General features: G+C 41.3%; 1 protein-coding gene across 11 annotated transcripts in view; it reads right to left on the reverse strand.

Annotated features, from left to right (window-relative positions):
• Window positions 1-4092: 4092 nt before the first annotated feature.
• ERICH3 (glutamate rich 3) overlaps window positions 4093-13665 on the reverse strand; it is a 78683-nt gene continuing 69110 nt past the window's right edge. For all 11 annotated transcript variants that reach the window (XM_060689983.2, XM_060689982.2, XM_060689987.2 and 8 more), the window contains 2 exons: window positions 7134-13365; window positions 4093-4561 (listed from right to left, as the gene is read on the reverse strand). In XM_060689983.2, coding sequence (XP_060545966.2) covers window positions 7157-13365 — 6209 coding nt within the window. In that variant the 3' untranslated portion in view covers window positions 4093-4561; window positions 7134-7156. The remainder of the gene's footprint in view (window positions 4562-7133; window positions 13366-13665) is intronic.

The raw sequence follows: 13665 nt of genomic DNA on the forward strand, positions 1-13665 counted from the left end.
TTAAACATAAAACATAGCTTTCAAGAGCAAAAATCTCGATCCGGTCGTAGGTGGTTACCACGCTTGCATTCCTTTCACAAGCTCAATTCACAATTTGAGATTCACAATTCACAAGTTGGCTCTGCTTTTGTGGAGCTGTCTTCAGTTCACCATATTTGCACTATCACTATTTTAAGTAAAAAAGGTAAGATAATTTTCTGAGCATTTTATGTCTGCTAAAATGATGAAGATCCCCAAATATCAAAAATGAAAATCAAATCAGGTATTAATGCTGGTTCAACAAAGGTATGTCATGCATGCTTCAGTTTAACAATGCCATGGTTCTGCAAGGAAAATGATATTTACAAAATTCTTTGACACACATATAACAAGCATACAGGAACTATTTTTTCCATTAATTCTGTACTCATCATAGCACAAAATATGGGTTAGAGCTATCACTATGAAGTGAGAATGAACCTTACATCATTCATTAGAATTTTCATAAATCAAATTTGATCACCTCATTTGAGTCAATGACAAGTCAGCCTTAAATCTCAAACTGTGTGTAATCTCTCTAACCTTAAACATTTGTCCACAATAGTCGAAGGCTGGATTGCAGCAATCAGATGAATCATTTTACAGCACAAAAATAAACATTATCACTTTGTAGTAACTCAAACCAATGTCCTGTTAATCAAAACGCTGGATGAGCAAGCAAAATAAAATCTCATTGCAGATTTTCATGAAATTCAGTACCATTTGTTATTTGGTGGGTATGTGTGCAGGTGTTATTATACTGTGGATGTTAATAAGAGTCACTCGACAGTGAGATAGGCAGCATATACTGTAAATTTAGTAAGTAAATAAATAAAATATGTCACCTTGGGGCCATTAGCTGCCTAATCCTGTTCTTTAGCATGGCTAACAGGAATTCTGCTCAGTGTTACCATAGTATAAAATCTGCATATAGAATCTACAATAAGGCAATGGAAATAGATTCCCTAAACATGGGATGAAACAGTATTAAACTATCGCTTTTGTTCTCAAATATTAATATGTGCTGCTTTGGCAACTATACATTGGCAAGTTTTCAGAATAAATGCTGCCAGACAGATGGTTAAATGACACACGGCTTAATACTGTGCCTATTCACTCGGAAGCAAATCCATCAGATTTGGTGAGACTTGGGCTGCAAGAACAGTGTGTTCTGGAGTATGCCGAAGAGCAGCAGACTGAAAAGAGGACATTTTATCAGCAGAAAATCTCCTTCTAGGTGTGGGTACTAATATCACTGCATGTAATAACAAAGGTTTCCTTAAATCTCTATTCCAATTTCTCTATTTTACAAACATATCAAAAGAAATTTAGACAAAAATAAGTATGCAGCTAGAAGGCAAATACCTGCTGAAACTCTGGTACTCATGTAATCCAGCGCTATTTTTTCTATTTAAACTGGCTGGATTGAGATGCTACGTTAATACTACCCCCTGATTTAATCAAGCTTTATTGACTACTAGCTGGATGTCCATGCTTCGCTACGAAACTATGTGCTAAGGCTTGATAAATTGACACTTTCAGCCTGAAACTTAATGTAGAATGTGTAATTCCGTAGCATCAGAGTATGTTAATATAATGCAACTGGCAGTTGGAACAAAGGGGGAGGGAGAGTAGAATGTCCCAGCCCGCAGCATCCATCTGTATTCATCTGGCTAGCATCCTGTCAGTGTGTGAGAGAGTTGAGGGGTGTTTGGAAACAAACAGTATTTGCTGTGTGAGCAAGGAGGAGACAGGAAGGAGGCTGGGCATGGCTTAGCTCAACTGTTCTGTAGTAAAGCTGCTTGCTGCTGTGAAAGTAAAACTGAAACTGAAAGTCCTCTCCTCTGCTTGTGTTTTGCATTTGGAACAGATTTCTTTTGAGGTGGGGAGGGGGAGTAGAACTCCTTAGCATCAGAGCGTGTTCATAATAATATAGGAAATACTAATGCTCTGATGGTCATTTCAAAAAATCCTTTCTTAGTGAGCACCGAGAAGCCAAGAGGAACATATGTGGCAAATTTCAAGTTTGTAGGCTTTACGGTTCTGGAGATTTCGTGATTACAGCGTGAATAGTTTTTGCTTTTATATATAGAGAGATATCATAGATGACTGTGTTCATACAACTTACTAAAGCTATAAACCAGGGTTTACAAACCCACAGTAAGAGTCATACATTACCTTAAGCCCAAATCAAGCAAACCGGTGTGGTTTAGAACAATGTATGATTTATGCCATTATAACCACAGTTGTCCTGGCAACAATGCCAAAATGGCTAAATGTGTCTTTCGTATTTGTATCCCAATATCACAGGTAATTACATAAGGAGTTTAGTTTGCATTGTGATGTCATATTTCTGTTACACAGACATAGACACACACCACATATTTATAATGCTGAAAAAGGAAAAATATTTCTCAACAAATAGCATACCATTTTCTGAAATGAAAGCTACAGTCTTAGAAAGAATAAATTAAAGAGGTTTAACCAGAATAGTTGTTAGTGTTGAAAGACCAGCTGCCAATACATTAAACTTGCAGGGTTCCTAACAGCCAATGGGAAAATTATAAGAAAACTATGAGAGAAATGCAGACCACTGAAACAGTCTGGCTTTGATGGATTTGGTAACATTATTGATTTGATATTCTGTCATCACTCTTTCTCTTCAGCTTTTCAGTTTAAAATGTAGGGATCGGTCAGAGATCTTTTCTCTCAAACACTCTCATTCTTTTTCTTGTAAATTTCTTCGTGAGCAGATGTACGTGGTATTTCTGCACAATAACATAAAGCTTTGTAGAATCTAGAATCTATCATATATAAGTACTTTTCAAGACAGCTGTGCTGATAAAACGATATAACCTGTCTAGACAATGGCTGGATTCCTGGAAACCATGGGATAAAACCCAGTGCAAAATGAGAGATTTTCTGTCCCCACACCTTCTGTTCAAGTAAGTCCCAGTCTGATTGCAAGTCCATGACAAAAGGCAGTGGAAAAATGTAAAATGTCATATGACTAAATTATCCTTGTTTCTTCCTATAGCAGCACACATCATAGAGCAGCAATCTGATTATTAGGTAGTCCTTGATTTATTACTGGTTGCCTAGCGACCATTTGAAGTTCTGATGGACCTACTAGGGCAGGGCTGTCAAACTTGTGGCCCGTGGCCCAGATGTGTCACACGCTGGCCATGCCCACACCTGGTTTAGCGAATGGGGAAAAGTTGCAATATGTCACGTGATGATGCTGTGATGACACGAGTTTGACACCCCTATACTAGGGGGTGCTTATGACCCGGATTCAAAGTTTGGATGGTCACCTCCTAGTCATGTGATCACATTTTGGGCACTCGACAACTAGGCTCATTTATGGCCATTTGCAATGTCCCGCAGTTCATGGGACCACATTTTATGATGGTTTTGCCAAAAACCAGCATTTACTTCTGGTTTTGGGGGAAAAAACGCATAATAGAGAACCATAGGTTTGCTTAATGACTGTAGGGTTCACTTAATTACTGCAAAAAAAGGTCATAAAATTAGGTCAGTCACATAACTGTCCTGCATTATGACCATTATAAGTTACAACCATTAAGGCAGTGGTGAAATTCAGACGGTTCTATCCGGTTCGCACAAATCGGTAGCGCCGGTGGTGGGAGGCTCTGCCCACCCACCGAGACATCCTTACATCCTGTTTTTGATCCTCTCTACATGTGCAGAAGACTCTGCGCACGTTCACATTCCCAAACTGGTAGCTAAGGTAAGTGCATTTTACCGCTGCATTAAGGGCAGGCTCCATTATGGTTGCAACTCGAGGATTCCCTATATCGATCTTTACAAATGATGCAACTCTCCTTTTAGCTATGGTATCAATCAATTTGGCTATACCTTCTACATTATGTACAGAATTAAGTTCAAGACCAGTGACAATCTTTTGAGAAGCTTAACAGGAGTCACTCTGTATGACTTTTTGGAGAATGTGAGTGAACTTCAAGCACTTCCCTAGCTTAGGCTAAATTTAAAAAGACGACCTAAAATACAGAGGGAAGAAGGCAGGCAATAAAATACATATAAATGTTCAAATCTGTTTGCAGGTGTTTTATTGTTCTACATAAAGACTTCAAGTGACTCTTACTGTGCAGCAGAATTAGCTGGTTGATTTTGGGAAAGTTCCCATTACATAATATTTCTGTTTTGTTTTTAAAAGAAATGTGTGGCAGCTGTTATACAGGCCTCATCATTATTATTTTCAGAATTATAAAGGAATGCTATTAATGAAATAGGCTAGCTAGGATTTCATTTGTCTGGAGCAGTCCTGGTGCATAGTGGCAGATATGTGTGAAGGAATCAAAGAGGGCAGTTACCCCAGGTGGCACCGATCTAGAATGATTTCCTTGAAAAAAGTTACTAAATGATCATGGTAATCAGAACAACAATGGAAAGATGGATGGCAAGCATCAAAAGAATAGAAGAAGATGCTTGAATAAGTCTGTGTTTCCACCAAGTCTTGAGGCAGCAATGATGAGATGGGAAGTTCCAACCCCAAAGCATTCTGGGAAAACAAACAAATACAATATTAGTTTACAGTAGGGGTATCAAACTCAGGTCGTCACGGCAGCGTCATATGACGTATTGGGACTTTTTTCTCCTTTGCTAAACTGGGCGTGGCCACCATGGGCCGTGAGTTTAACAGCCCTGGTTTACAGGGTACAAAGCAGTGTGTATCTCAACCTTGCCAATTAAGCTGTGTGGACTTCAATTCCCAGAATTCCTCAGCAATTCTGGGAGTTGAAGTCCACACAGTTTAAAGTTGCCACGATTGAGAAACACTCATACAGGAGATAATTGTTTGGAAATTTAAAAGAGACAAGTACAGCCCCAGCAATTTTAAAAATAGCAGTGATTCTTAAGGCAGCAAAAATGAGGATTTATTTTAATCGAGCCCATTAAAGAGGGACATATTCTTTCTCAATTTTAGTGGAGGACAGGGCTGTTTTTAAATCTAAGAACAGTTCACATGCAAACAATAATTAGCATGCCATTTACCATTCAATGGTAAATGGTTTCTGATTAGTGTATCTTGTGATTCAGAATTTGAAGTTAGGGAACTTTAGCACTTTTAGAAGCAAACTACCTGAGCCTTTCTTTTCTACTTTTATATCAGGAAGGAGAGATCTATGCTAATGAGGTAACATTGCAGTGGCTTCCTTGGCTTTCAATTGATTCCTATGCAGGTACATGCTCACTTTTTCTATGGCACAATAAGAAGTAGCAAGTGGCCTTTATTGGCAACGGGGCAAGCAAAAAGTGTAGCTCTGGCCTCAGTCTCAAGTTAATGGTTTATGGCCAGCAGCAGAGGGTGAGATTCCAACTAGAAAATACTATAATGTGGTAGGTCACTTTGGTATCCCATTAACTGGACTCCTTTAGAAGAACAGAGATGTGATGATAGACCAGACGTGTGGTGGGGAAACTCAAAGGTTCTACATCTGGAGCACACCAAGTATTTGAAGAAAATACTTAGGAGTTCAATTTTAAGTTGAGGGTTTAGAAAAAGAATTATTGCGGCCAGAAGGACATATTAAAGTGCCCTATTGATCAGCAGACCAAACTGCCATGGTCAGGCAGAAATTGCACATAAGTGGCTGAGAATGACAAAGAAATAGCTCGGGACAACTTTAGCATTTGGGAAAATGTATTTTTCTCTCCCTCGCTCTTTTCCACCAGCTAGGAATGATTTAAGTACAATCTGAATATGAAACTGAGGAGGAAGAGGAAATCCAAGGTCTATCAGCTAGTATTGTCTATCTACAGACAAAGAGGTGCTTTCCTCTGGATGATTGATCGGGCAGTAATGTAATGCTTTTTGAAATGCTTAAACTATATGTTGAGCTTTATTTTCAAAGAAGCTCAAGTAGTACTGAACTAGGTAGATCATCAAAGATCTTCTGCATCAAAGGAAGCCAAATCCAGATCAGCACTGTCCACCCAAAATCTTCTCACCACTTGGGGCATCTAGTATGCAACCTATTGCTAAGTTAGATAACCGAACTAGCTGTGCAGAAAAAAACCCAATTTTAATTAAACACCAAATCTATAGCTCAAATAACAGTACTGAAAACATTTACTACAGTGGAATACAGTAATAAACCTTGTCCCATAAACTGCTATAAACTCATCAGGAAACATGGTTTCAAGGTGCTAAATCAATTAGTAAATAACTTATTTAAATAACTCTAACCTACAATCATTTCAAGAATTAAATATTTATCCCCAGTGAATTACTAGGATTAATTAATTCACATATGGTTGAGCATGGTTTATTGAAGAAATGTTCTTGACTGGGTTTATATATAAATGTACACTATACCCCACAGTTGACAGACCACAGTGGAGAGCTTCAGATAATATGCCAAATGAAAGCCACACCATATTATGGGCCAGTGTGAAGCAAGCCTTAATACATTTAATTAATTCATGACACACTGGGGCCAGAGCTCAGACAGTAGACATGATTTGACAAATACTGTATATAATAATTTAAAATTTCCCTTCTCACCCCTATGAGTTGTTTGCATCTTCCTCAGTCTGGGGTCCTCTACCAGAAACTTGGGACTTTGAGAATTTTGCACAGTACCTTAGCTGTTCTTAGCACTGCACTCTTCTGGGCAGAGATTTCTGATGTTGTTCATGGAATCTGATGAAGCCACTCACCCGCTTAAGAGTCACAGCTCCAAGTGCTCTTACCACCATTCTGAGACCACTTTGGTCTTTATTTCCACATCCTCTCTGTTTTCTCCTTCAGGCCCTAATATTCTCCAACTTCTCATACTCCTTCCTGATGTTGCTGTCACTTAATACCAGGGGTCTCCAACCTTGGCAACTTTAAGACTTGTTGTCTTCAACTCCCAGAATTGAATTCTTATACTGAAGTCTTATAGTTGCCAAGGTTGGAGACCCCTGCTTAATGCCACTACATCTATCACCACTGCTGTTTTCTGGTCTGATATGCAGTATATTAGAACCATCAAACTCCCAGACCTATAGTAGAGGACCTGAAATTGAAGAAGACATACACTACTCATAGAAGTGAGAAGGGAATTTATATATCAGCACATGCTCACCTTCAATCTAGGTGTCTGTCTTCTCAGTCAGATCCAGTAGGATCTTGGTGACACTTTCTTTCATACTCCTGGGAGCTCCAAAGAATGGTATTTGTCATTGTGATGGTTTCATCTGTAGTCTCCTCCAATCCCATTTCGCAGTTTATATTTCCATCTTTTTCATCTGAAGGGGTTTCTTCTGAAGGTTCCCCTGTTCCTTCGAAAGGCTCCCCTGTTCCTTCTTCTGAAGGCTCCCCTGTTCCTTCTTCTGAAGGCTCCCCTGTTTCTTCTTCCGAAGGTTCTCCAGTTCCTTCTTCCGAAGGCTCTCCTGTTCCTTCTTCCGAAGGCTCCCCTGTTCCTTCTTCCGAAGGCTCCCCTATTCCTTCTTCCGAAGGCTCCCTTGTTCCTTCTTCCGAAGGCTCTCCTGTTCCTTCTTCCGAAGGCTCTCCTGTTCCTTCTTCCGAAGGCTCTCCTGTTCCTTCTCCTTCACTGTTACTGCTCTCAATGGTCTCCCTTTCTTCTTCTACTACAACAGCAAAAAAATCTTCACTCGTGGGACACTCCTGAATTGATTCTTCTTCTGCTGATCTTTCCATCAAAGGTTCTTCTTTATCTTTTTCTTTTTCATTGATCTGTGATACTTCTGTTATCAGCTGCTGTATCCCTATTAAGAGAGCTTCTTCTACATCTGCAAGTGTTATCATTCCTTCTCTCATCTCTTCTCCTGTGTCTGATTCATCCTGTTCCTTCTCTTCTTCAGGAGCTATGACTTCCTCCTGTACTTCCATGTAAAGAAATGTTTCCCTTGTTTCAGCTTCGTCAGATACTCCAGTTTGGAGACCAGGTTCTTTTTTCATTTCCTGCTTTTTCATATCTCCTCCAACAAATGCTTCTTTTTGTGGGGCTGATTCAGAAGTATGTTTTATTTCTGCTATAATTTCTTCTCTCCTGGTTACTAATCCTTGCTCTCCAAAGGTGGTTTCATTTAGAGATCCTATGACCACAGAAAGTAGTTCTCCCTTTGCTTCTGAATCTTCTGTTTCTGCTTCCTGTTCTTTTGGTACAACTTCAACTCCTGCCTCCTCTTCAAATGCTACCTCAGTCTCTGGCTTTACAGTTTTTGCCTTCTGTTCCAAGGCTATCTTGCCTTCTGCCTTCTTTTTAAGTATCCCCTCAGCTTCTGCCTCTTCTGCTTCTAAGTCCTTTCCAGCTATCATTTCAGACTCTGCTTCTATAGTTTTTCCTTCCCTCTTAAGTGTCATCTCGGCTTCTGCTTCTTCAGGACCTAACTCCCCTTTAGGCACCATCTTAGTTTTGGCCAGTCCAGTTTCTGCCTTCCTTTTGAGTGTCCCCTCAGCTTCTGCCTCTTTGACTTCTAATTCCTCTTTAGGTATCACATCAGCCCCTTCCTCTATAATTACTGCCTTCTGTTTAAGTGCTTTCTCTATTGCCTTTTCTTTAAATGTCAACTCAGCTTCTGCTTCTTCAACTTCTAATTCCCCTTTAGATATCATCTCAGCCTCTACCTCTCCAGTTTCTGGCTTCCACTTCAAGGCAACCTTGCCTTCTGTCCCCTTTTTAAGTGTCCCCTCAAGTTCGGCCACTTCGACTTCTAATTCCCTTTCAGCTATCTTATCAGATTCTGCCTCTATAGTTTCTGCTTTTTCCTTAGCTGTCACCTCAGCTTCTGCTTCTCCAACATCTAACCACCCTTCAGTTACCACCTTGTCCAGTTGTTCAGGTTCTGCCTCTTTTTTAAGTATCATTTCAGCTTCTGCTTCTTCAACATATAACTCCTCTTTAGGTGCCACTTTAGCTTTGACCTGTCGAGTTTCTGCTTTCCATGCAACTGTCAACTCAGCTTCTGCTGCTTCAGCATCTAACTCCCCTTTAGGTCCCACCTTAGCTTTAACTTGCCCGGTCTCTGCTTGCCATGTAATTGTCACCTCAGCTTCTGCTTCTTCAGCATATAACTCCCCTCTAGGTACCACCCTAGCTTTAATCAATCCAATTTCTGCTTCTCTTTCAAGTGTCATCTCAGCTTCTGCTTCTTCAGCATATAAATCTCCTTTAGGTACCACCTTAGCTTGGACACGTCCAGTTTCTGCTTCCCTTTTAAATGTCACCTCAGCTTCTGCTTCTACAGCATATAACTCCCCTATAGGTTCCACCTTAGCTTTGACATGTGCAGTTTCTGCCTCTCTTTTAAACGTCAGCTCAGCTTCTACTTCTTCAGCATATAACTCCCCTTCAGGCACCACCTTAGCTTTGACACGACCAGGTTCTGCTTCCCTTTTAAACGTCACCTTAGGTTCTGCTTCTTCAGCATATAACTCCCCTTCAGGCACCACCTTAGCTCTGACACGACCAGGTTCTGCTTCCCTTTTAAACGTCAACTCAGCTTCTGCTTCTTCAGCATATAACTCCCCTTTAGGTCCCACCTTAGCTTTGACACGTCCAGGTTCTGCCTCTCTTTCAAGTGTCATATCAGGTTCTGCTTCTTCAGCATATAAATCCCCTTCAGGCACCATCTTAGCTTTAACATGTCCAGGTTCTGCTTTCCTTTTAAACATCACCTCAGCTTCTGCTTCTTCAGGATATAACTCTCCTTTAGGTCCCACCTTAGCTTTGAAACGTCCAGGTTCTGCCTCTCTTTCAAGTGTCATATCAGGTTCTGCTTCTTCAGCATATAAATCCCATTTAGGTCCCACCTTATCTTTGACAGATCCCGGTTCTGCCTCTCTTTCAAATATCATCTCAGCTTCTGCTTCTTCAGCATATAATCCTCCTTCAAGTTCCATCTTAGCTTTGAAATGTCCAATTTCTGCTTCTCTTTCAAGTGTCATCTTAGCTTCTGCTTCTTCAGCATATAATCCTCCTTTAGGTTCCACCTTAGCTTTGACACGTCCAGTTTCTGCCTCCCCTTTATGTGCCATTTCAGCTTCTGCTTCTTCAGGATATAACTCCCCTTTAGGTCCCACCTTAGCTTTGACACGTCCGGGCTCTGCCTCCCTTTTAAACGTCACCTCAGGTTCTGCTTCTTCAGCATATAATTCCCCTTTAGGTCCCACCTTAGCTTTGACACGTTCAGGTTCTGCCTCTCTTTCAAGTGCCATCTCAGCTTCTGCTTCTTCAGGATATAACTCCCCTTTAGGTCCCACCTTAGCTTTGACACGTCCAGGTTCTGCCTCTCTTTCAAGTGCCATCTCAGCTTCTGCTTCTTCAGGATATAACTCCCCTTTAGGTCCCACCTTAGCTTTGACACGTCCAGGTTCTGCCTCTCTTTCAAGTGCCATCTCAGCTTCTGCTTCTTCAGGATATAACTCCCCTTTAGGTCCCACCTTAGCTTTGACACGTCCAGGTTCTGCCTCTCTTTCAAGTGCCATCTCAGCTTCTGCTTCTTCAGGATATAACTCCCCTTTAGGTCCCACCTTAGCTTTGACACGTCCAGGTTCTGCCTCTCTTTCAAGTGCCATCTCAGCTTCTGCTTCTTCAGGATATAACTCTCCTTTAGGTCCCACCTTAGCTTTGACACGTCCGGGCTCTGCCTCCCTTTTAAACGTCACCTCATGTTCTGCTTCTTCAGCATATAACTCCCCTTTAGGTCCCACCTTAGCTTTGGCACGTCCAGGTTCTGCCTCTCTTTCAAGTGCCATCTCAGCTTCTGCTTCTTCAGGATATAACTCCCCTTTAGGTCCCACCTTAGCTTTGACACGTCCAGGTTCTGCCTCTCTTTCAAGTGCCATCTCTGCTTCTGCTTCTTCAGGATATAACTCCCCTTTAGGTCCCACCTTAGCTTTGACACGTCCAGGTTCTGCCTCTCTTTCAAGTGCCATCTCTGCTTCTGCTTCTTCAGGATATAACTCCCCTTTAGGTCCCACCTTAGCTTTGACACGTCCAGGTTCTGCCTCTCTTTCAAGTGCCATCTCAGCTTCTGCTTCTTCAGGATATAACTCTCCTTTAGGTCCCACCTTAGCTTTGACACGTCCAGGCTCTGCCTCTCTTTCAAATATCATCTCAGCTTCTGCTTCTTCAGCATATAATTCCCCTTTAGGTCCCACCTTAGGTTTGACACGTCCAATTTCTGCCTCTTTTTCAAGGGTCATCTCAGCTTCTGCTTCTTCAGGATATAATTCCCCTTTAGGCCCGACCTTAGCTTTGACAAATCCAGGCTCTGCTTCTCTTTTAAGTGTTATCTCAGCTTTTGCTTCTTCAGCATATAACTCCCCTTTAGGTCCCACCTTAGCTTTGACACGTCCAACTTCTGCCTCTGTTTTAAGTGTTATTTCAGCTTCTGCTTCTTCAGCATGTAACTCCCCTTTAGGTCCCACCTTAACTTTGACACGTCCAGTTTCTGCCTCTCTTTCAAATATCATCTCAGCTTCTGCTTCTTCAGGATATAACTCCCCTCTAGGGCCCATCTTAGCTCTGACACGTTCAGTTTCTGCCTCCCCTTTAAGTGTTTTGTAAGCTTTTGCTTCTTCAGCATCTAAACCGTCTTTGGGTAGCAATGTAGCTTTGGTAAGTCTTCTTTCTGCCTCCCCTTTAAGTGTCATGTCAGCTTCTGCCTCTGTGACTTCTAACTCGCCCTCAAGTCCCACACTGATTTTAGCCTCTCCAGTTTCTGCCTCCCTTTTAAGTGCCATGTCTCCTTCTGCTTCCCATGGATATTCCATTTTCTTTCCTACCTCTCCTTTTCCTACTTTCCCTTTAGTTTTAACTTCTGTCCCATCTATTTCTGCCTCTTCTTTAAGTGCCATCTCAGGTCCTCCCTCTTCAATTTCTGTCTTTCTTCTGAGTGCTTTCTGTTGTTCTTCAATCATTTTCTGTCTTGGAGACAATCCTTTTATTTCTCCTTTTGCCTCTTCAACCCATATCTCTCCTTTTGCCTTTTCCTTCTTCGCTAATTCTTCCATCAGCACTGCCATAGATTCTAAGCCAGGTTCAATATAAAGCCCTTCTTTCTCCAAGTCCAGTTTCTCTTCTGGAGCTGCTATTCTGGACTTTAGCCTCTCTTGTCTTCCTCTTTCTTCAGCTTCTCTTTCTACAGGTTGTACTACAGCTTTTTCTCCTTGGGCTGTTTGCTCAATTCCCAAAATATCTTTTGCTCTTGGTTGTCTGCCTTTCTCTCTTTCAGAATATGGTTTGCCTGCTAACTTGTCTTCCTCGGTTATTTCAATTTCATGGTCGAGGAAGGCCTCTTCCACCAAAGGCTTTATTTTCTTGAGGGTTAAATCTTCCGTAGATATGGCTTTCATTCCAGTCACATCTGGATATTCTTGGTATAAATCTTCATCCCATCTGGATGAAATGTCTTGGACTGTTTCTCCAATCTCAGATGGAACCTCTCTTCCACCAATGATTGCCTTTTCTGCAGCAGCTGTTTTTTCATCTTCATAGAGAACATCTTCCATTTTTAATTGTGGTGGACTAAGTTTTGCTTCCATGGGGGAAATGGGCCTCAATTCATATTTTCCCTCTTCCTCTTTCCTCAAAAATGCCTCATCCTTTCTTTCCTTTCCCATTAGGTCAGCTTTTTTTCCGGCCTCTGCTTTATCTTTTTTTTCTTGAAAAATTACCTTTTCTTTGGGTTCAGCTTCTGCCACCTTATCTGGTACCTCTCCCATACTGATCTTTTCTGCAAATGTTGCCTCCCAATCTTTAGCTGTCTCATATTCTCCTTTCATCTTTTCTTTTGCTTCAAGCATGTCTCTGTCCACTGCCTTAATTCCTTCTAATTCTCTTGTCTTTAAAGCTTTTGGTACCTCAGTCACTTCTGCCCCTTGTCCCTCAGGGATGCTCCATCGCATATGTTCTTCTCTCTTTGCTGCTCTTTGGGCGTCTTCAGCTTCTTCCTCTTCTGATCTAAACCCCCCTAGAACCTTCTCTCTGTCAGCAGCTTTATGTTCTATTGCCATTTCTTCTGCTTTTGCCATGCTCTCCATTTTTCCATCCTTGAGGGTTATTTCTTTTTCTAAACTGGCCGGTTCTGATTCTATGGGTTCTCTCCCCCATTCTCTTTTTCCTGCCACAAGTTCAGGTTTTAGTGCCTGGTCTCCTCTAAGACTTGGTCTTTGGGGGGCTAGCAGTTCTTCTGTTAGAGCTGCTTCTTTGGGGCCCTTGCCAACTACAAGCTCTTCTTCCTCATGTATTCCTTCCTTGCCCATCATCTCTCTCTCTTTTTTCAATTGCTCTGCAGCCTTTTGCGATTCAGTCCGTCTTGATCGTTTTGCCAAGGAAACTCCATCTGGCACTATTAAAATAAGCACAGTATGAGTTGTAATTGTGACAATTTTATCAGTGTGGCATTTTAAAAAAATGCATTGACATGTGTTTCACCTGCCCTTGTTGGCCCATCCATTTTGAATGGATAGCCATCAGTGGCTTTGCTTCTTGGATTAACCTGAGAGCAATTACAATATAATGGTAAACTGGACAAGTTAATTTTCTGGTCCCACGTTATTCTACATTAGTTAAGAGAAAAGAGTGTTCTGGAAACTGGCTCTTGTATGGTTCATTATTAGTCTACTTTACAAACTGCCTGATATTCCTC

Source organism: Pantherophis guttatus, chromosome 3 (assembly GCF_059756535.1).
Source record: "Pantherophis guttatus breed Tessera chromosome 3, ASM5975653v1, whole genome shotgun sequence".
In the NCBI taxonomy this organism is placed as follows: domain Eukaryota; kingdom Metazoa; phylum Chordata; class Lepidosauria; order Squamata; family Colubridae; genus Pantherophis; species Pantherophis guttatus.